Source organism: Callionymus lyra, chromosome 5 (genome assembly GCF_982586985.1).
Source record: "Callionymus lyra chromosome 5, fCalLyr1.hap1.1, whole genome shotgun sequence".
NCBI classification, from domain to species: Eukaryota; Metazoa; Chordata; class Actinopteri; order Syngnathiformes; family Callionymidae; genus Callionymus; species Callionymus lyra.
The window spans coordinates 26,459,225-26,482,625 of record NC_141822.1 but is presented as its reverse complement, the minus strand read 5'-3'; the positions used below and the strand labels follow the sequence as shown (position 1 = coordinate 26,482,625).

The 23,401-nt window shown below is 36.4% G+C and overlaps 1 protein-coding gene across 1 annotated transcript in view; it reads left to right on the top strand.

Moving 5' to 3' along the window:
• The window catches only part of LOC148080111 (gamma-aminobutyric acid receptor subunit gamma-3-like), a 91,749-nt gene that overhangs the window by 36,661 nt on the left and 31,687 nt on the right, over window positions 1–23,401 (top strand). The window contains exons 4-6 of the mRNA XM_087791663.1: window positions 15,464–15,555; window positions 15,755–15,886; window positions 20,138–20,220. Coding sequence (XP_087647789.1) covers window positions 15,464–15,555; window positions 15,755–15,886; window positions 20,138–20,220 — 307 coding nt within the window. The remainder of the gene's footprint in view (window positions 1–15,463; window positions 15,556–15,754; window positions 15,887–20,137; window positions 20,221–23,401) is intronic.

Below are 23,401 nucleotides of genomic sequence, written 5' to 3'. Positions count from 1 at the left end.
AAAGTTTCAGAAGTGGTTCACAAACGGACATTGAATAGACATGCATACAGACATGCATTCAGAGGAAATAAAGTTGATGGGGCTTTAAAAGCCCCGGCAGCCTGTAGTGGGTCAGTAGGACATTGTAGGATTGGACTCCCAGTTAGTCTTTTAGCGGACATCAAGATCCTGCTGTGACATTCCGGGGTTGTTTTCTCAATGGTACTGATTGGCTTCTCTGAGATGGGAATACTTGGATGCCTCAGGCCCTTACTGGGCTCAAACAAGGACACATCATCTGGGTATCTCCTAAAAGCCTTTCTTCAAGTACATTTCCACATCTTTGTTGCCATTGTAAATGTACAAATAAATGCATTCCAGTCATGTGTTAAGGAAGCTTGTTTCCCTATACTGGTTTACACCCCCCCTGGATCCTTATTTTTTCTTCTTCTTCTGCGTGATTCATCAGGGATGATATTTCCATTTTGTAGCTTCTCTAAACTATATGTGTACGTCCGTGCATGTGCAACCGAGACTTGCACATGAAAAACCGGGCCAAATCCCCTAGGAAGAGAATGCGTGATCCATACTAATCACATACAATTGTTTCAAGTTGCCAGCACTCAAGAACTCCTCTAATCCGCCTTCAGAAAAAAAGGAATATCAGTGCATTTCCTCCTCTCGTACCCAGGTGCAAAAGCGTGCTGGCTTTGATGATGCAATGTCAAATTAAATTTGCAGTCATTCAGGACATCGGGTGGTAAGTAGTCAGGGTTATTTATTGGCATTAGCACCGTTAAAAGTCAAAGTGCTGGGCTTTTATAGCCAGTGCCAGTCGAGTCCGATACTGTCGTGAATTAACTGTCAAAGATGGACCCACGGTGACACAGACACTCTGTGCTTCTAATGTATTCCTGGGCTGGTGAGTGGGTGGCTTCTTGAATTTATGGCTCAACAACACATCAGATGTAATTATCTGTTGCCCTGCAAAATATGGAATTTAAGGAAGCAGGGATTTTGTAATACTCTGCTGTACAGCATTGAAAAACATAAAAAAAACAGATGTTAAGAGGCCCTTAGAACCCAATGAACCTTTAATCAATCAGTATTTTTCACCTACATTTTTGCAACTTGTTAAAGAAAAAGTACACTTTTACATCTTTAATATTTGATTGGTGTACTTGTTAACTACTCAGCTATGCCCAGGAGTAAAGAATAGATTGTTCAAGAAATAACCCAAAATCTCTGAAGAGAGAGGGCAGAAGTGTTCTACTCTGTGACGCCACTTAACTCTCCCAAGAACAAAAATCAGATACAGGCAGATTTCAAATTTCCCGAGGCATTGTAGCTTATTATCATCCAGTCAAGTGCAGGGAGGGCAGAATAAAATGATGACCCCTTTTCTCAAGGGGGTAAATGTAAAAGCTCCTGAAGTGATTGATTTAAAACAAAACACGGAAAACTGCAGACAATATGCTCAGCCTTCGTCTTATGTTAAATTATGTTGAGGAAATAACAGGATATTTTTCTGATAAGTTAATAGGAAATGTATTATCACAATATTTGGTCAACTTAAACTTCACATCAAATACCTTGTTGATTTCTAAACGTTTGATATATACATCCAAATGAAGTAAGGAAGAGCAATTTATTTATATAGCTCAAAGTATACTTCATGAAGTTACCCTAATTATCTCTGCCAAATTTAGATATTGTGAATTATTTCGCTATATCTCCTCATATTGACCTTTAAAACTCAATGTAATATAGATACACTATGTATCTAAACTACACATACATTGAAAGATAAATGTCTGAGGTATCAAAAACATTGGAGTGATGGAGTCTTTCATACACTGATACGATTTATTATTTAATGAGATTTTTTTGAAGACATTTTCCCAAAGTAGAAAAAAAAAAAGAAAAGAGTAATTCATAGCAACTGCAATCCTCATCTCTGCGTGATTTCACAACCTACATGTGTTGCTGCTTTCACACGATTCGGAACATCTTTTTTTGTGCCTTTTATGGTCTGAACTGATAATCCCACTGAAGTTCTGTTTCAGTGATTCCGAACAATGTTTTTTCTGCTCCTTTTTTCCTCGTCTTTGATAACTCATGCTTTTTCTTTTTTGTACCTTCTTGTTGTTCCACTTCTATTGTTTTGACCGTAAACAGCACAAAACAAAAAAGTCAATTATTATTTCACAAATCATAACTCATCCTCAGTTCAAGTTCACCCTCTGCTAACTGATCTAGTCAGCTCTTTGAGGTTCTGCCATGATGACCAAGGACACATTTGTCATTCCCTCATCGTAAAAAAAGAAGGAAGAAAAAAGGGGACATTGAGTCACATATGAGGATTGTTATTCTGAGTAACTCATCATCAAGCTTCCCTCAGTCTTGGCACAAACATGCCGTATGTTTTACTCAGCGTGCATAAATAAAAGATGCTGTTAGTGACCCGGAATATGATCAAGTGACACGAGTAACAGCACAATTGTTGCCCTGATTTGTTGTCATTCAAGGATTTATAATCTCCTATTTTCTATTTTTTACGCTCTATCCAAATGCCACCCAAACCGACATAATTCCCCAGTCAGTGTTTATACAGAAGACAAATTAATTGTTTTGTTCAGTGCTTATTTAAAAACAGGATTTGTATTTTAATTTTTTTACTTTTACTAGATAAATGTTGATATTTATTTCCTCATACTCAGCCATCTGTACTCATCTTCCTCTAGATGTCCTTATAAAATAAATTTAATTTACAAGAATATATATGTTTGTCATCAAGAGGCCCACAAAATTCGCTGCTGTATTTCCGACAATCCCTTGCAAATTTATAACAAGAAATATATTTTTTTATCTTTCGTTATTATCTCGATGTTCATTAAAGTGGCGTTTTATCCGATAACTCTTGAAATGTGGTGAGCATATGAATGCTGTGGACCACCAACTTCAGAACTGAATCTTCTGAGCAGATTTCACAATAATTTGGACGATAACACTTCCAAGGATTACAATGCAAAATGATGGAACAGGATGGAAGAAGTAGGCATCAATCCCCACAGACCTTTGGACCATTGATCTGGACGGTCAATTCCAGAATGTAGTTGTTAAACCAAGTCACAATTCTTTCCAGGGATAATGGTTATAATGTTTATATATAATTTAGCTTCCCTGTCAAGTCACTCCTTCCAGAGTTTACAAATTGTTATCTCCAAACTGACTTTTATAAATTACTCAGTTCATCTAAGCTGTACTTCCTGTTTTTATTGTGAGAAAATTAGGATTCAAATAATCCATAAACATGCTGTTATTTGCTGTCCACCAAGGAAGTTAAAAAGACGCTTCACTACTGTGCATATTAGGTCTGAAAAGATGCCTGGAAATTGGAGATATATTTACACAAACAATCAGGATCTAGACTTGCATTTTTTGATGGATAGCATCAAATACTTTGATCTGTATTTTATGACTCACTTTAGTGGAAAGTAAAATGTATATGATTCAATATGTCTTTGCTCTCCATACAGTAACAACAATGTACTAATCTGAAAGATGCTTTTAAAAAATTGAATCAAAGCTACGGTTTAAATGAATTATTAATGCAGTTCATTATAGCTTTGGCTAGTAAGTGGGTCAGTTTAGAATTTCCCTTTTTATGTTTCAGTGTTCATTTGCTTTCCATGAATGTTTCTTTCTAGTTCTCACGATGCAAGATTGCATTTTATATATATAAAATGCATACGATGTTGATTAAAAGTATCGAGTTTAGTTGTGAGAAGTTCGTTCGTGAGTGGATATGGACAGCAGTAACCCCATATCAGAGTAGATGGTAAAAAAGATGACTTGAATCAAGAAAGAAAAAAGAACACACAAGGCCACCACCTCAACTCGGCCACCTGGCTGTTCAACGCTCTATGAAACTGGAGCTGGAGGCTGTGGTGGCTCCTGCAGCTGTTGCCGTGGATATCATGTGAGCCAGCTGCTGGCTTCCACCTTTTTAACTGGACCACTGTGGATCAAGTTTTCGAGACTGCTGCAAGGAAGCCCTCCATGTTGAATCTGTGGCTAGTTTTAGTGAGTCCCGTGACTCCATGCATTGCTTTAAAACCTTAAAACATTGTTTTTAATCATTCCGCTGTATTATACTTGCAGTATAGCCTGGTGCATTTGAATCTTAAAACAGTCTTTATTTTGAATTAACCGGCTTATCTTTTCTTCTGGACACTCAGAGTCTATAATAACAAACTCTTTTAGTCGATACTCGCTTTTGGCGTAACCTTCTGTTTTGATAATAGGATGATATATTCCATTGCAACCTGTACATTTGGTTCCATGGGAAACTATCTGAACCTGAAGTGCACTTATATCTGCATGTGATGGGGAGAAAAAAACCTGCTGTTCTACCGCTGAACAACTGCTACAAGGGATGGACTCGCTAAATAATTGAGCCCATGGAGGGACTACCTACCCTACTGAAAAATACTGAAAAAAAGCTATTTGTGGCAGAGACACTCACAGACATTTGTAAGCACAAACAATTCACATTTAATTTGTTCTACATGGACATTTCTATCCTTAAATAGATTGTGTTTGCTATTTATTTTCGCACAATATTGTGCTACCAAGAAATTAAGGTGAAATTCCTTCTCTCTCGGCAGCAAGTTATAGGTAGATTACAAATCACTTGACAAATAAAGCAATATGTATTTGAAATGACTCCTTGAAATGACTCATTGTGCTGGAAGATGCAGTTGTGAAAAGGTGCTATTAAACAACCTCGATGTTTATTGTCATTGCAATAAAAATAATGGAGGAGGATGTTAATAATCGTTCAACTAGGTTTCGTGTTGTAGGCCATCGATCTGAAAGGCTCAGTCCAGCATGTTGTTGTCTGAACAGATTTCTTCTGGGGAGAATGGGTAAATGTGCCAGTCAGAGTGTTGGTCTGCGACAATTTAGCTTCCATAGCAAGCCAACCAGATTGGTCTCTTTTGTAATCATGACATTTTTTACTTTTTATACATCATACAGCGACAATTATAGAATTTATTTCAACTATAATCTGACAAGTTAAGCTGCACTCAGTTTTAAACAATTGTACATTCAAACCATACATCATTTTAGTTATATTAACATAAATTACAACCCAATTAAAAAACAGCAATCAAACATGTTCCATGTCCAACGTTCAATTCATTTTCAATTGTACTTACACCATTTTCAGCTGATCAGAAATTATATTTTTAAAGATTAAATTAGAGCAGACAGAACTTGTTCTTTATGCAACTTATTCATACTTTTCTTATTATACTGGTAATGCTGTCTATATCTTCTTCTAATGATCGTTCATATGATCATTACGTATGGCATATGATCATTTTAAAGTCACGTCAGCATTTTATGTGCAATATATGTGTCAGGTGATTATTTTTGGATGTTATGTAAACAGTACATTTCCAAATCCATCACCTTCAAACCCTTTGTACTTCTTTGGAGTATTCTTGAATTAGAAATTCCACATACATGTCTTTGAAGACCTTCAAACTGTTTTTTTTCAGTAGGTTTTTATTTGTATTCTTTTAGTTGTTTATTTTAATCGCCAGAAAGAAAAATAGGATCCACAAAGGCTCTGCTTTACTTTTCACACCCGGAGCTCAAAAAGCAGTTGCACTATTATCATTTGATAAAAAGGCGGCTGCCAAGTTAAATATTAAAAGGGTAGAACCGGCAAAGAAAGACTGTATCTCTTCAATTTATCTGCCAGTGGGCTCACCTGATCTGTGGCTGTTTGTCTAAGGAATCAGCATCAGTTTTAAGTAACCCTCATCTGCCTTTTCCATATATATTTCTGTTGTTGCAGGAATAGCTTCCATTTCTTCAGTCTTTCAGACTTAATTTTGTCTTTGCTACCAGAAGAAGAGCTAGGGGACCTTAGCTTCCTCACGTGGTCCTTTGACCTTTGAATTTAACATCAGTGGGTTGCTATTCCTTTCTCCATCTATGCTGCAGATTTAAACCCGACCAGCCCAGTAGAAGATCCCGAGGTTCTCTGATGATGCCCCAGTTTTCTACCTCACTGTAGAGCTGAATGGGGATTAATGCTGGCACACATTTCTGGATAAACACAATGGAAATTCTGGTGCACCAGACCTTGTGAGCTGCAGTTTTCAAAACTTTTCTAGTCTATTTTAAAGTGGACAGTTTTGAAAGATTGCACAATATTGATTGAAGGTCCTAAGATTATTTTTCATGGATGAAAAAATAATAATTCTGAAAAATGTCGCTGCTATTTTTTCAACACTGTGATACCATTCTTTTGAAAAGGCTCAACCACTCTAACAAACTGCTTTGTCTACCATTGGCCGCCACTCCAAATGTTTTTTTGCCACTCATTTCTTGTAATGACAGAGAAAAGGAAAGTTAAATCTGGGGGAAACATCACCATGAAAGAAACCCCACAAGCTTTATTTTAATTAGTTTGCCTCCAGATCCGAGACAATGAGATCATTTCTCTATCAAAGAGTAGGGAAATAAACTAAAGAGGTAACTAAAAGAGTCTCAAACTAAGTGAGAGGCAACTTAGTTTGTTTTATCTTTCCCCATAGAACACGTTTTTTCTAGTTGAACAACAACACAAGTGTTGCCCTGGTAAGTCAGGTAGTCACATACATGAACTGATACCGTTGTTCTCCCCTGCTAAACCCTTTGTTGAGAGGACAGTAGTCAACATGATCGTTTTCAAGCCTTTTTGTCATGTGTTTTAGAAGTCTATAAAACATCAGGCGAACACACAGATTATATTTAATATACTGTATGTAGATAACTTCTTTTTCGACTGTAGTACAAGAGCTAAGAGAAATATAATCTTATTGTAGCATTTATAGCAGGTTAAAACTCAGATTGAAGGGACAGAAGTCACCTTTATTCTATTACTCAGCGTTTACAGACATTGTACATCACTTTGCGGATCCATTTTAGGTGTGTGTGTAAATCTGTGTGTGTGTGTGTGTAGGTGTGTGTGTGTGTGTGTCCTTACGCTGTCAGGCTTTCAGTGACTCACTTCCATGGAGGGGTAAACCTGAAAAGGTTATCTGATCGTGGGGTCTCTGTTCACGGACCTCCTGTGCCGTGTTACCTTGAAGATATCTTCTTAAGTCTATCGAGGGAAATGAGAGGACAGCCTCTAAGGTAAATTATATTTCCAGCATTTGAATCAAAGTCACCTTTGGTCAGACATCCTCATCATCTTTAAGATAGCTCCATGTTCATTTTACAGTAAACAAGTGGAGGGCTCTGAATTCTCTTTGAGGCCTTTGCGGGTCATGGCTAAGACAGATTTTCATCGACAAAAAGGGAAAAAATGGTCGGGAACCAACTTCTCCCTTATTAAAAGTAGGAAGGTTTTAAACTTAATAGAGCACTGTAGCTTAAATATTAAGAAAGCTGCACTTTTAAAAATGGCTAGTCATCCATGTTTTTCTTCTTTAAGCCCTCAGCAGCTTCTGTGGAATGAAATAAAATATTTTCAGAGCTTTGGTAACTAATAAAAATCACTAGGCAACGCCGGTACTTCAACTAGTAACCATATAGACAGCGTTATTGAACAACACGTATACAACAGACATTTTCAAAGGACATGTTTATGTCTCTAAGATACTCTTGGGTTAATTAAATCTGTATTGGAGATGAATTCTTAACATTGAAGCTACGGTTTTTGTGAAAGTGGAACCAAATGGAGAGACAGATACGTCGGATACAGATCCAAAATATGTTAATTTAATTGTTATTATATTAAAATTATTATTTTCCTACATTGATAATGCCAACACTCTGGTTTGTAAACCAATTTATATTTGTTTATTTAACTCGTTTATATTTACGTTATTGGCCAAATTTAAATATGTATTTACAGTAGATAATATTAATAAGCAGAAAACATTTGCACTGAAACACAAGTAAACTTGCTGTAACAAGAGGAATTTTAGCACATACTTTTATTTTGTATTCATCATGACTCCCTGGTTGAAGTGGGAAAGAAAAGTTTTCTGACGGAATGTGGCCCCGACTCTAATGGCAAGCAAGTGCCAGGAGACACCGGGGACAAGAGACAGATTGCTACTAAAAGCCAGGTCGCAAGTACCTGCCACTGCCACTGGGAGGATCTGGGTGCTGCTGACCAAATAAAACCTCCTTTGCCAAAAATGTCCAAAGAAAACAGAGTCAAGGATGTTAACAAGAAATTAACTGATTATCTTCCTCAATAAAACAAACTGCACAGATGTTGAGCCGGCACAATAACAGCAGATGTGTCCGTGTTGTGGGACGTGAGGAGTTTAACAAGCAGGAATTGTCATATATTTAAGTTCTTGTTGGCCAATATTATAATAGGAAAAGCTGTAGTTTTTAAGATATTAAAGCAAAACAGATGCGCAAAATCTACTTCGACACATGATTGTATCTCTAAGCAGAGCAATAAACAGCTGGGGGAATGCATCAGTCTCAGCAGCAGTACAATAGCAGTCAGTGAGTGTGAGATTTAATGAGTTATTTCAAAATTGACTTGGTATTGATAAACAATATACAGAGACGGAAAAAAAAATCTACTCTGTTGCTTCTCCTGCATGAATCTCCTTTGGTTCTGTCTTCCAGCTTATTACTGCTGACCTCCCTTTCTCTGGCCTCTCACCTTTGTCACCTTTTCTGACGATTGCATTCATCTGCTGTCAGGCGCTCTTTCGTCGTCCTTTCCCAAAGCAAATCAGTGCAGACAGACGTTTAGAATTTTAAAAGAAACCCTTTTGATGGTTTTTAAAATAACCATGAGCCGTCACTAATGAACTTGAGCTTGATAAGATCAAAGAGACTAAAACAATAAAGGTATGAAAATATTCTTTTTGACATTATCAGATGGAAGTGAGATTTCTTGCCTTTCTTTGCAACATTTAGGCCTTTTATATGCAAGAGAGATTCTGTTGATTCAGTTGACCCAAGAGCCACATTTGACCTTTTCATTGTCCTCATCCAAATGCGGTGAGAAACAAGACATAGAACAGATTTAAAGGGCAACTTATGTCAAACTCTCCTGAATTACTCACATGTTCCAAATGTAGAAGTCTTGCTCTCCAAGATGCAGGAAGTCTCTTATTATGACGATGTTTTGAAGTTAATACTTAATAAAGCTCTCCCCCGTTTGAAATCTCGGCGAACAAGAGGTTACCGGAGCCGAATCCATTATGATTTTATATTAGCATTTACGCATACTCCAGCCAGCTGTAATCATGCCCCACTTTGTTCATACAACGAGTCCCTTGACTGTGCATTTTCCAATGTAAATATTTAAATTATAAGAGTTTTTCGTACAGACACATACTGATGAGTACCATAGAGGTCCAAAATCAATTTAAGAGACACTTAAATTCCATTAAAGGGAACATATGTGTTATTACAATAACACATGAATGTAATTCAAGGATTGTTAATAGGATTTTCCTAACAAAAATCAATTTGAAAATCTAATGGAATGGAATGAAGAGTAAGTTCAAGTGCATTATGGGCTGTACAATTTCAGAAAAAAAGCTTAAATTATAGAATTTATGTTTCAAATTTTGATTATATTTCAGTGAAATTTTACCTATTTGATATTTCATGAGGGTCTTTTGCGCCACTATAAAACTGAAGGGAGATCAAATACTGAAAATATCCCTTAATTCTGTAATACATGAATTTATTTTGGTCTTCTGTCCACGAGGACACTGGTCTACATGATCATTTTCCAGCAGTTTGGAAGTCTACATTAGGATCAGGCAGACACACATACAGGAAGACAGACCTACCATTTTGATTATATTGATAAAACTGCGATGATGCCTTTTTGTGTGAGTTAACATGTTTTTGAGAAGAAGGTTGAGAAGAACAACTTTGGACGCACCAAGAGAGAAGTTAGAAAAACAAACAAGTCTGGAATGGATAATTCTCTTTGGGCAGGTTGTCAAGAATAGGTATGGTGGCAGAAAAACATTAGTGTTGTGAGCCTTTTGTTCACAACTCACCTGAGATTGTATTTTTCTGTAAGCGCATGACTGCATCAAAGTGTTTTCTATCAGAACATAACAATAATGTTTTATTTTATTCTTACACACCCAGACAAGCTCCAAATCATCTCAGGAGGGGCGTGGGCGTACAATCATACCACATTTGTGAAGAATACAAAGGTTTAGAAACTACAAATATGTTATTAGAGAATGTGGGTTGAAAAACTGCCTATTTTTAGGAAAAGAAAGACTCAGAGAATTGATGTGGTTGAGATTCAGAAATATACATTTCTGTAGTTCCATCTGGATTCAGAGGTTTTGAAGGTTTCCTCATTCTCTAGTGTGGCTTCTCATATGACTAGTTTTGCTTCCACAAATAAAGTAAAAGAAAATAAAAAAAAAAGTTAAAAAAAGAAAAAAGGTAAAGTCGGTTTTTAGCTTTTGGTCCGATAGTGAACACAATTCTTTAATGAGATTTCTGCTGTCTCAGCACTTCTCCATTTTTACTTTGGGTAAGCTCAGATGGCAAAAAAAATGAACTAACGTACTTCAAATGGAGGGTTGATCACTGATCCGGAGAAAATTAAAGCAATAAAACTTTTATAGCAAATTATTTAACAGTGTTTTCTGTCCTCAGGATCTATTTTGAATATGTTATTGAGTCTTCCGAACCTTTTTGTGGTCTTATGCTGGTCAACAGTATGTTCCTGATCTTGCCTTTGTCGGGCCATGCTTAGTGTTCCATTTTTGTAATTATACATATGGAACATTGTTTTTCTCATGCAAAGATTCACAGCTCCATCTAGTCAAAAAAAAAGACAGCCAGATAAACAGGTCTCATTGAATTCTTCTAGACATTCACAATATATTTAGTTAACATACAAATTAAACCATAAATGATTTAACAAACAGTGTCATAATGTGATTGTTTTAATATAAAAAATAATGTACATGATGTTGAACTGAGTATCCATGTGACCCAAACAAAAGCTTTTTGTAAATAATTGTGTTTTGCATGTTTTATTACATAGTTGCATACACTGTTGATAGTAAAAAATATCTTCACTCTGGCTGTTTAGTGTCGGAGATAAACGTTATCTCGATCAATTCCATTTAAATGTGTAATTGGAATAAACATTACTGGCTGATAGAGTCGGGCTGTTGTTGCCGCCTTGACAAAACTACTCTCGCTCACAAACAAAAGTGAATCATTTATCTACCAGACAGACAATTGAACTCGGGTGTGATTGTTCCTCTGGCCAAATGCCAGCGGAAGCCAGGCCAGCAGTTTATTGTCGTCTCTCCTCACACGTCCAGGTATGCAAATGTTTTTGTTCCTTTGGTAAGTCTCTTTAATGCTTTACTCAGCAGTCGTTGATGGAACTAGACACGGACTCTCGTGAAAATGCCTCGTATATCTGCAGGCCATGTGTGTGCATTTGTGGCCAAAGTTCATTAACAGCCCTAAGTAGTACTTGTACCTTTTGGTTTATACTGGAAACTCATATTTGATAAGGCTCTTTTTACTTTTGCCTCTAGATAAAACAAAATGCACAGATTTGTTTGGATGATTACCTTATTTATTTAAACATCTTTTATATATATATATATATATATATATATATATTTATATATATATATATATATATATATAAAATATTTTTTGTAGACAATTTTTGAAGGACTTTAATTCATAAGCTTTTTTTAAATTTAAAAAATGTCCACCATTTGGCAGCACGGTGGCGCAGTTCGCTTCCAGTTCAGGAGAGAGCCAACTTATGAACTTTCTGTGTGGAGTTTGTATGTTCTCACCATTTTGTGTAGGTTTACTCCAGTCACTCCGGTTTCCTCCCACAGTCCAAAAACATATAGAGGTTGATTGGGAACTTGGGGTAATTCTATAAAGTGAGTGTGTTTGTGATTGGTTGTCAGTCTTTGTGTGCGCTGCGACAGACTGGTGTCCTGTCCAGAGTTTCTCCTGCCCGAAGAAACTGGGATAAGGTCCAGCCCCCTGCCATCCTCATAAGTGATTAAGCGATGAGAAAATGAATGAAAAAATGTTTACTATTTACCATACCTTTTCTACCATCCACAACTTTATCTTCTACATCTGGGCTGTTGAGCTGTCGAAGAAATTCTCCGCATATCAATTGCATTTGTGGTTGTGAAAAGGAAAAAGGGATTATTTCATTACAAAAATGATTGTTTGGTGAAATGTACCAAAGTCGTGTTAAACACTAACACAAAGTGGATCCAGGGAAAACCAGAATTTAAACACAATGCAGCCAATAATGGTAATGTTCTTACAAAAATCTGAGCTAATACAGATGGACATTCAGTTGAATGCCAATATTGGACTGATAAGTTGACTCACTCAGGAGACATCTGTGCACCTTGGCTTATCACATGAATTACATTCACAGATCTGTTCTTTGAGCTGAGATTGCTTCATCTTAAGATTGTTGTGTTCTGAATGTACTGTTAGATTTGCCAGCATGTGTGTATGATTAGTTTATTTACACTTCCTTATTCGATATAGTTTGATATAATGATAAATCCTGCCATCTGTATACACCTTCTATGAATTCATATCATGATCATTATGTTCAACATTATGTTCATTCAAAAAGTGTCTCCTTCCTAGTCGACTTTTTGTTTGTAATTTGGAGAAACGATTCTAGCCGGACAACATGTTGACATTGGTAGATACAGTGAAGGACTGTAGCTCCTGAAATAGAGCAGGAAGAAACTAGTTGGTGGCGTCCTGTGGCTTCCTGAGAAATCGATGACAGCTTCAACCGGACTCCTCACATGGTTCCGGCTTCACGGTCAGAGAAAAAAACAGCATGTTTCAAAAAACAGGCATAGAGGAAGAATGGGATGACAAATATGGGACGTTACAGATATACAACAGCGGAAGGATTAGAAAATATGATATTCATACATACATTTAAAAGTAATTATAGCTTGAAGTAAGATGTAACAATAACTTTTTGTGGGAAACCACAACAGTCCTGTCATTTATTCATCTCTTTTGCGTCACACTGTGTGGGATAATTAAAGTTGAAGTTTTCATTAGGCAATGACCGATTTAATTATTGTGTTGACTGATTGAAAGTCAAAGCAATTTTATCTTAAAAAAAACATAATTAAACAACTTTTAAATGCACAAGTAAAACCATCCACTGCTGGGTTAGTGTGCATTCTGATTAGAGAGATAGAAACTCGAACAAATCTCGATCAAAACTGAACAAAGGGTAACATGAGCCTTTTTGGCTGCTTTTTCAGAGATGATGGATGTTAATGCACTGAAATGTCTTAAAATGACGCAGAATTTGAGAAAAGTACGTACAAGGAGACTGTCTTTAATACCTCAAAGAAAAGTCACTAAACAGATGTAGATGGGTCTGTGTGTTTTTTGAAAATAATTTGAAACAAGACAGGGGAAACACAGTGTATCTGTTAGGTCTGTACTTGGATTAGTTTTATCTAATGATGGTTAAACAACATTCTTAAAGGGCAACTCACTCACATGTTTAAAATGTTGAAGTCTTCCTCTCCAAGACTCAGTAAGTTCTTCATCATGACCATGTTTTGAAGTTATTACTTTATAAAGTTCTCCCCAGTCTGAAAAGTATTACTCCTCCTCTCAGCAGCTGTAATCACGCACTGCTTTATTTAAACAATTATATACATATATACAAAGTATCTTGAAGGTGGAGACTCCCCTATTGATGACACGTGGTGACCAACCTCGATGCTTAATTAGCAACAATTAACAAAACAATGTGTTTTCAGTGGGCGGGACTTAAGCACATTTTCCAACGTAAATATTTCCATTAAAAGAGTGTTTTGTACAAACAGAGACATACTTTTGAGTACAATAGAGGTCCAACATCTATTTAAGATGCACTTAAATAATAATTAACTAATAACACATTAGTTGCCCTTTAAACTCTGAGCTGTCAAGCTTTTTCATTGATCAATATTAAGCCGAATTAAGTATGTATTTATTTTTATTGAAATAAGTGTATGGTGGTTTTAGTGTCTTGCAATCTATTTGGTTTGCCTTGATACGGGAAAAAAAACAACCATAATTGTTCTTTCATTAGACTTTCAGACAGTATATGAAGACAAAACCAGAAACATTTCATGGAGATTTAAAGTAAGCAGTAACAAAATGGACTTGAGTCTCCAAAAGGTTAGACACATAATTCTGAGGTAATAAAAAAAAAAAAAATTACAGATTATGAAACAAAAACTTAAATTAAATAAAAGGCTTAATCATTAAAGTATTAATTGGAAGCAGAGCACCATTCCTGCATGTGGGCATGTTGTTTCTCCTAAAGCAATTGAATTCTCAGAGGTCTCTTATGCAGGATTTTTAGTTACCACGCAATTCTTTTGTGGGACAACACCTACATGGCGAGCCTCTCAAAGCATGTCCTTTATCTATGTGCAGCCGGCTATAGAAGGAGGGCCACACGATCATGCCGAGTGTGCAGTATTTTCAATTTAGGATCATTGCACATATTCACAAGGAAAACCAATGGAGTGAAAAAGAACGGGGTGGTTGAAGAAGTCCAAAACACCACGATGGGATAAAAACCGATGATAATGGAAGACAATGATAGTTCCACGATGTCCTGGGAAATCCAACGAAATGTTTTTGAGTAAAAAAAAAGAAAGGACTTCATTATTTAGGGCATGAATAATTAATTTTAAGTCCTAAAATATTTAGAACGTGACAAACAATGTCTGCTTGTGTCCTTAAGAGCATGCTCGGTAATGGCGATAACTAATGAAAACAAATACGTTTTATTCTATATAAGATTGAAAAAGTTATCAAATCAGCTGACAGCTTATTTTGCCCATTTTCAACACTAGTATTGAACTATTCATGCAATTATGTTCCAAAGAAGAAGAGTAAGAATCAAAGCGATAAAAGGAAAAGATGGAGAATAAGGAGCGAGATGACATTGACCGTACTTCAGTTCGTGGCAAACCAAGAAATAGGAAAAACGGCAATGGAATAATTTAGATTTGAAACACAGAATGGGTTGAAGAATATTTGACTTTTATATTTCAAAGAAAGAATGTCTTACTATGAAACTCATCTTCATTCAAACTGCCAGCAGTGGTCTCAGAATTAACAATTCATTTTTATAATTGAGAAACGTCATTTAAAAGGAGGGTCAGCGTTCGGGTAAATTGAAACTGATTCTCCCTGGAGTCACGACGATTTAATTTTTACATCAAAAACAAAATGTTTGCTAGGGTTTTGTGCTGATGTCGTGTCTTCCTCTGAGCTGGACATGCGTGTTCAAACAAGGACATCAGTGGCTCGCAATGGATTCTGACTGCAATACACAAAGAACCCTCTCTTGAGTTTTAAAAGTGGCTCTAAGAACTCTTTATTGACAAGCTTTTTTCTTCCACAGGAGTACCAGATCGATATCATCTTTGCCCAGACCTGGGTGGACACCCGACTGCGGTATAACAGCAGCAGCATGCGGATTCTAACCCTCAACAGGTACAATGACTCCTCGATGCGTATTCAAGATTACCTTCATCTCCCAGGGGTGCACAATGAACGGAGCTAATTGATTGATTTCCACACACCGCCGAGTAATTAATGATGCAGATGTTTATAACAGAGTGGCAGCTTTGTGTGTCTCAAAATCATTCTGTCCACGTCATCACTTTCGTTTTCCTCTCTTTCATTCCAACAGCAATATGGTCGGCCTGATCTGGCTCCCCGACACGATATTTAGGAATTCCAAAAACGCTGATTCTCACTGGATTACGACGCCTAACCAGCTTTTGCGGATATGGAACAATGGAAAAATACTCTACACGTTAAGGTACATCGATTGTTTTTATGCTTGGATATGCATGTTTTTCCTGGAGCAGATTTCATTACAATATTAAAAAAAACACTTCAGAAACCAGGTTTTAACCAATTATTTAAATGCTCCAACTGTGGAACATACAGGGTTGTAATAATACCTTCCAGTCAATTAAACATTGAACGCAACTGACATTTAAAAAATACTAATAAACAATATTATATTTGGTAATATAGTGTTTCCAAAGCGCTATATAAATAAAAATTACTTACTTACTTAACTAGTCTTGAGAAAAGTTAGCAGATTGACACTATCTAAGGCATGGCTCTCAAGATCACCTACCCCACTTTTAAACTCCACACAGTCTGTTCTTTTCAAGCCTTAAACTCATGTTTTCACTTTAAATTCACTCTTTACAATGTGTGTCCAGGAGGACAGTGAGTGTGTGCTCATGAAAACCCTTAATGTGTCTACAATTGCTTCATCTGGACAGGCTCTTTTTCAACTTGAGTGGCACCAGGGCTTACAGCCTACCAAATCTGACACATGTCTTTTCACTCCTGCGGATTCAATTTCATCTGAACATGAAGGATTTCGAAAAAAAGACTCACACATATCAGCACAAGTGTTTGTTCAGCCCCCCTTTGCAAGGGAAGATGGTCTCTACTCATGAATCAATCCAACACAAGTGGATTTGAAAGATGTCTTTGTACCAACGGCAGCATTCATTGTGTTTACTTGATCGACGTATGTTTGGATAATCTTCACTCTCTCTAGAAAAAAAAATGCTTTTCACAGACAACAATCACTTCTTACTCTTTGAAAAGTGACTGTAAGAGAAATGAAAGTTCTTGGAGACAGCCTCTAACCAATCATTGTTTCTTTTAAGAACATTTATAAATCTTTTTTTTCTCGCTGGACCTTCATAAAACCTTTTTTCAAAATTGTGTTTATAGCTTCAAATGAAAGCTGTGTTTTGATTATTTTTGCAAACTTGAAAAAAGATCGAAGATATTAAAGCTTGAATCAATCTCAATCAACATTATGTTTCTGAAGATGTTAAGATCTAAAAGAATTCCTCTCCTCTTCCAACCCAAATTAAAATATATATTTAAGTGTAAGTGTAAGAGTGTTAAGAACAAGTGAATGCCTAGTGAATATGATAAAGCTTCATGAAGCAGTGTCATATTTCTGTAGGTGGCACCCTAAGTTTAAAATTTACATGGAAAATATATTCAACAGCAGAGAGTTCAACAAATAATGGCTTCATGAATATAAGAATGCTGCTTCACGAAGCGTCATCAACCCATAACTAGTTCTGCCTTACAATGATATTGTGCCTGCAAATGAAGATTCGAGATTTAGATTCAATCCCTATTTTGTTACACTTATAAACCAAAAAAATATTGGCAATATCTTCGAAGCTAATACGACAGTGCTGACGATTTTACTCAAATACTTTTCATTATTTCGACAAGATTCAATCAGATTGCATCATATTCAGCTGATGCGTCGATGAAGCTTATTTCCAGACGCCACCAGATTTCACTCTTTCCTGTGCGATATTTGATTAAAACCTCACATCATTTTTTAAACTCAGGGTACCACCTACTGGGTACTAAAAATTGTTCCTTCACAAAGCTTTATCAGACCATCATTTTCATATTCTCTTTTTAATTGAGTAATACCAGTTGAAATACTATTGAATTATGTTTTAAATTATATTGATCAAAACCAAACCAAATGTTCAAGTTTGTTCCTCAATGACACTTTACCACGTCAGGTCTTTAATGACATGCACATCTCTAATATAACCTTTGATGATTTTCATTGATACATTTCCATTAACTTGTAGAATCTGAAGCCATTACAGAAGCAGGTGGATGGACCTGCTGCCACTGCTCTATGAACTGAGTTAATAGCAGTTATTCTTCAGTCATGAGTAAAAAATACTGACTGAATTAAAATCCTTTCCACACTGAAACATCTGCTCGTGGTTAGATAGACTCTTGAATGCAGCAGAACAAATGAGCATATGGAAATATACTATATACCTATTCATTTGCTGGCTTCTACCAAATCATGAAACAAAGTTTAAACGGTTTTTATCTACTAATGTATTTCATACAAGGTTTTTGTCGTGATCAGCCATGAGTGGCCCCTTGTAACCATGGCGACCATCCTTTTGACAACAGCAAAACGTCCTGTACAGAATCATGCAATGATGGAGGAGGATGCTCAGAGCTCCTTTAAAATCAAATTCTATGATACTTCAAACAAAAAAAAGAAGAGAGATCCTTGAGAGCTTCATTTGCGTCTGCTAGTGAAAGTCTCTGTAATGATTAATCAGTTAAAACTAATTAGAAAACTATTTAGAGCTGAGCATCTGCAGATTTATTTTTCATTTTCACACTCTCGGAAGCCACGTGCATGCACTTGTGTCACTATTTTTAACTGTTGCTGCTCTCAAACGTGCTTTTCTGCTGAAAATATTTCATCCCTTGGAAGTTTGAGTGAGTCTAGTCAATCCAAAGGATGCTGCAGCTTTAGCGCTGCTACCAAACCCAGCTCATATTCACCAGCAAAAAAAGATACATGAATGTAATGATTTTGTTTATAACAACTGAATTTAGACAAAGAAGTAACAATACATGCTGACAATAACTGAGCTTTTTATTGACAGCTTGTTGAAATTGAATAACTGTAAATCAAACACATACATCGTCTCTTGTCCTCAGTAACACCCTGCCGGTCATCATGGTCTCCAAGATGGTATTTTGCAACCATCAATTTTATTGTTTAATGAATAATCATTAGTATCTCAAGTGTTTTTTTGTGCTAGGCAAACGAGGGACTCCATCTTTGTTTAATGTCAGATGGTCAGGGAATAAAGATAACCACATCAAATGCTATCATTTATACAGCTGTGATCATATAGTTAGGCCCAGTTTGAGATTGAGTTTGAGACCCCAGGATTTAGGATTAGAAATCAAAGCCTATGTAATTTAAGCAAGAAGTAATTGTATCAAATAGTGCATACATTTGCAGAAGCTTGTTTTTAAATTACCTTATAAAATAGGACTTTATTCAAGAATTGTGTTTGCAAAGTGTAACTTAGATGGGAATTGAACCCAGGACATTAGGGTGAGCCAGCCAGTTTCCATGTTTGTAATATTCTTAGCTCAAAACCCCAAAATAATATTTGATGAACGACAATGACGTTGAAGTTTCTCTATTTTAGTGACACGTTATAGCCTTGCGAGTCAACGACAAATCCAACTAAACCTTCCAGGACCAAGATGGATTTCAGCCAAAATCGAATCATCTGTTCCCTGTGATGTTAATACTTTAACTAAAAATGTCACACTTTTCCCTGATGTCAGTTTTCTGTGTGTACATTTGATCAAACACACAACACGTTACGTGTCTTACCGTTGTGATAACTAAAGAAAAGTCCCCCTTAACTCCGATATATAAACCCTAAGCTAGATAATTCTACTGTGAGTGTCCTGTAACTGTTCAAAATAAAACCCCTCATTACAGAAAGTATAAAAAAAAGTGATGAATTGTTGCTTTAAGGCAGAGACGATAACACTCTTAAAGGAGATTGAATATTCATGTCTCTAGTATTTCTGCTTCACTATTATTGTAAATTGGAATTACATTTGTTTTGATAAGTGCTCCCTCTTTATATTACAATAGAAAGTAAAGTTTATAAATAGCAGTTTACCCAGAAATGTGCTGAATTTCTACTTATCTTTAATGCTTCTATGAGCAGTACTTTGTGAGGCTAATGTTTTTTTCGGTTCAATTTGTAGCTGGGTTGCAACTGAAATGGGACAACCTGAGTTAAAATTGACTGAGCTCCGTGTTTGTGCAACATTTGCCTCTAATGATGAAGACATTTCGAGACAAGCGAAAGCAAGTGTTCTGGAAATAGCAGCTGCATTATAATGATGGTACATTGGTTGAAACAACTCCAAAAAACGTACCCATTAATAAAACCACTTTCCTCAGAAAGTTTTCATGCTCTTATATTAACTGTTATGCTTTGGTCTGCAACAAAGATCATGAGTCAATTTTACTAGAGAAACATTAATTAACCCTTTATCTATCTGCTTGTGTACACACGGTACATTTTAGTCATTTTCTCCGTGCACCATCTTTTGTGAAGCTTGATCAAGTGCCAAAGTGATGGGATGTGAACAATACCAAGTTGCATGCAGAGTCACAAAAGTCTAAGTATGTGTCTTTCCCGCTCTCCAGGATGACCATCAACGCGGAGTGCCAGCTGCAACTCCATAATTTCCCGATGGACGAACACTCCTGTCCGCTCGTCTTCTCCAGCTGTAAATATTGGCACATCACATTACACACAAACATGGTTTAATTAAAACTCACACACACGTAACTCACATGTGTAGTGTCCATTATGTCCACAGAGATGGAGCTTTTCTTCTTGACCCGGATTCACTCGTCAAACAATCTCTTCTCGGAATTGAAATTTCAATATTTACCTTCAGATTCATGTTCAGTGATTCAGCTCCAACCGTCCACTTCTGTTGTCTGAGTCCAGATTTGAAATAGGGTCATATACGTGTGGAATACATGTGATCAGAGATATATTTGCTGATATTCGATTGATTACAATGTGCAGTTGATTAAAATTGGTCAAATTATTAGAACTAAAATTCATGTTTCATCCAAGCCAAAACCCAGATTTTCAGAAAAGTGTCCAGCCTGTGGACTGGTCAACCCCTCTACTATTTCCTGTTGAATGCTAGGAAAACAGATGAAAAATAGATACCCGAGTGTTATTAATCATTTAGAACTTATGAATTGAAATAGCCACAGCTAAGTGTATCCTCATGTTATACCTCTTGTTGACGGCACACACATTGGGACACAAAAGGCACATGGGAATGTCTCTGACGTTTGTTTTGTGTATATATATTTTTTTTTTTTCATTTGCTATTAAACTTATTTTTCTGTGTAAACTTCACGTCACTCTGAGAAGGCTATGTTGCATTATCTAGTCTGGATCTCCCTGGATTACTGTACAAAGCAGACTTTGCTAATAAAATGTGCAAAGTGGTGAAAAGTGGCAAAGATCAGTGAAAATCATTTTGAGTAAAAAAAAAGGTAAAAAATCCCTGCTGTAAGGTAAACAATCCATAAATTAGCTTATGTCTAGTTTATTCAGCCTTACAGCAGCTTATTATACCAGCCATTAGTCTGGATAGTCTCTATTCCACCATACATTCATATCGTCTCTTTTGCTGCTGGTGAAAGAGCTTTTTACAACAAAAGCTGAGCTGTAATTTCATTGCTCTGAAAGAGAATTTTCAGTAATGACCATTATTCAATCCAGTTCATGTCCACTCTGAATGGCTATCATTCCTCCCAAACTCGGGTTCTCTAAAACGAAACCCTGAAAATAAAGGGATGCTAAAACCCAATTCAGCTAATTCCTCAGTTAATTCATCAGTTCACATTTTCCGTAATGGTCAGATATTAAAGTGCAGACGAAATTTCGTAAAGCAGTGTCCTATTTTCTGGTTTATTTCAGTAGGTGGCACCCTCACTTTAAAACTGTCTATGGTGTTAATACAAAATGGGTTTAAAAAAAAAAAAGGATCTTAGAGAGTGCCATCTCTGAGAATAATAAGACAGTTTCATAATTGCAACTTCAGCCTATTACTGGCAGATTATTATAATGTCCACCTGCAGTGAATGGCTTGATCACTTGTGAGTAAAGCAGTTAAAAAATATGACCTTTAAATATGGCCCTTTGCCTGTACTTACACAGTCCCCTGAGGTCATTGTTCAACTATTAAAGTGAAGAAACATTGTGTTTGGACAGTTGCGAGTCTGTGCCAAGAGAAAAGGACAGCATCATGGAGCAGCTGGATAATAGATGAAGCAGCAGATCTGTTATGTCACTTGAAGATGGTGATTGAGAAGTGCAGAGACGGTCAGAAAAGAGTTATTTTTGTAGATCTCAGAAGGCTTTTGACAGCAATAATTGAGTGTGGTACTGTGTGAAAAAGTCAGGGGGGGGGGAGGGTATGTAGAGATACAGTGTGATACTGGTTAGGTGTCTAGCAGGGTTAGTTTTGAAATTAGGTTAAATCGTAGATCTAATCTAAGCCTCATCTTGTTTGTTTAGGTCTGCGTGGGTGAGACTCTGTGAACTATCATGTTTGCTGATGACATTGTGATTAGAGAGTGAAAAGGTGAACAAGAAAGAGAATGAATGTAAGGTAAAGGGAGGGAAAAGGAATAAATTAGACTGAATCCAACTTACCTGAAAGTAAAAGTCAATTTGAAGCAGAGGGTAATTATAAACTATTTTAAGAAATATTTAATCTAATTTTTTTTACCATCAGTGTTGGAGCAGTAGACCTTAAGCCAAAACAAACAAACTTTGATTGTTTCATGATGTCATATAGAACATATATCCAGAAAAAGATTTTTGGTATGGCATTTACATCTCAAAACTCATTTTTTTCTTCATTTTTTAAAAGAAAGATGTGATATCCAAAATAAAATTTAAGAGAGTTGTGATAAAAGAGGCACTCAAACTTTAAAGAAACAACTAGAAATAAACTATCAATAATTGTCAAAAGACCAACATTATAGGCCATGACTGGGTCATTATAATCCACAGGAGTGGCACTAACGGTTTACTATATCACACATAGTGTTGTTCATATTGAAAGTCACATGTCCCTATTTTAAGCTTTTTTTTTCTTCACACTATCACCTGCCAGCCGCTAACACGGAGCCCTGCTGATTTTGCACAGCAGATGGCTTGCGAGACGAGTCGGTGATTTATTGTCTCCCCCCGACATTGTACATCAGGATGACATCTGATAATAAAGCAGTTTGCCAGTTTTGGCCCTCACCACCACCCGAAGCCCAAACACAAAATCCTTGATCAGACAACCTCGCAATCGAAAGCACCAGCAGGCTCTTCAAAGGAAAACAGTGCTGCTAATGGATTTTGATTTTGTCGCTAATGGACTTGTCTAGTGGTTTCTTTTTCATCCTAGTTGTTTGATTGTGTAGAACAAACATTTAAAAAAAGCTGATTGGGTTCACTTGTGTTCTCATTTAGGAAAGTTTAAAAGATTAAATATTCTTGCAAGATATTTTAGAAGAAATACCAAAAAGTCAGGCAGAATAATTTGGAGAGAATTTGGATGTTTTTAGAATGTTAACACAGAGTCTTGATAGAGCTTCAAACACATTGACACACCTTTCGTGTGGCCTGTTTGACTGATTCTGTTTTCATAATGGAACAAAAAATAAGGTTTTCAATAAACACATTTCTATCTTAAGAATTTAAAAGTTGCCATTCCTATCAACAAGGATGGAGCAAAATTAATTTTCGAGTCATGTTAATGACAGCAAAACAAAAAAGCCATCAAATATTACAAAACATGACCAAAATCATGGAGTAGGAAGGTAGTCCTGAAACTAAGCTACTGTATGAACAGAAGAGCTGAAAGCCATTTATCTGGACGG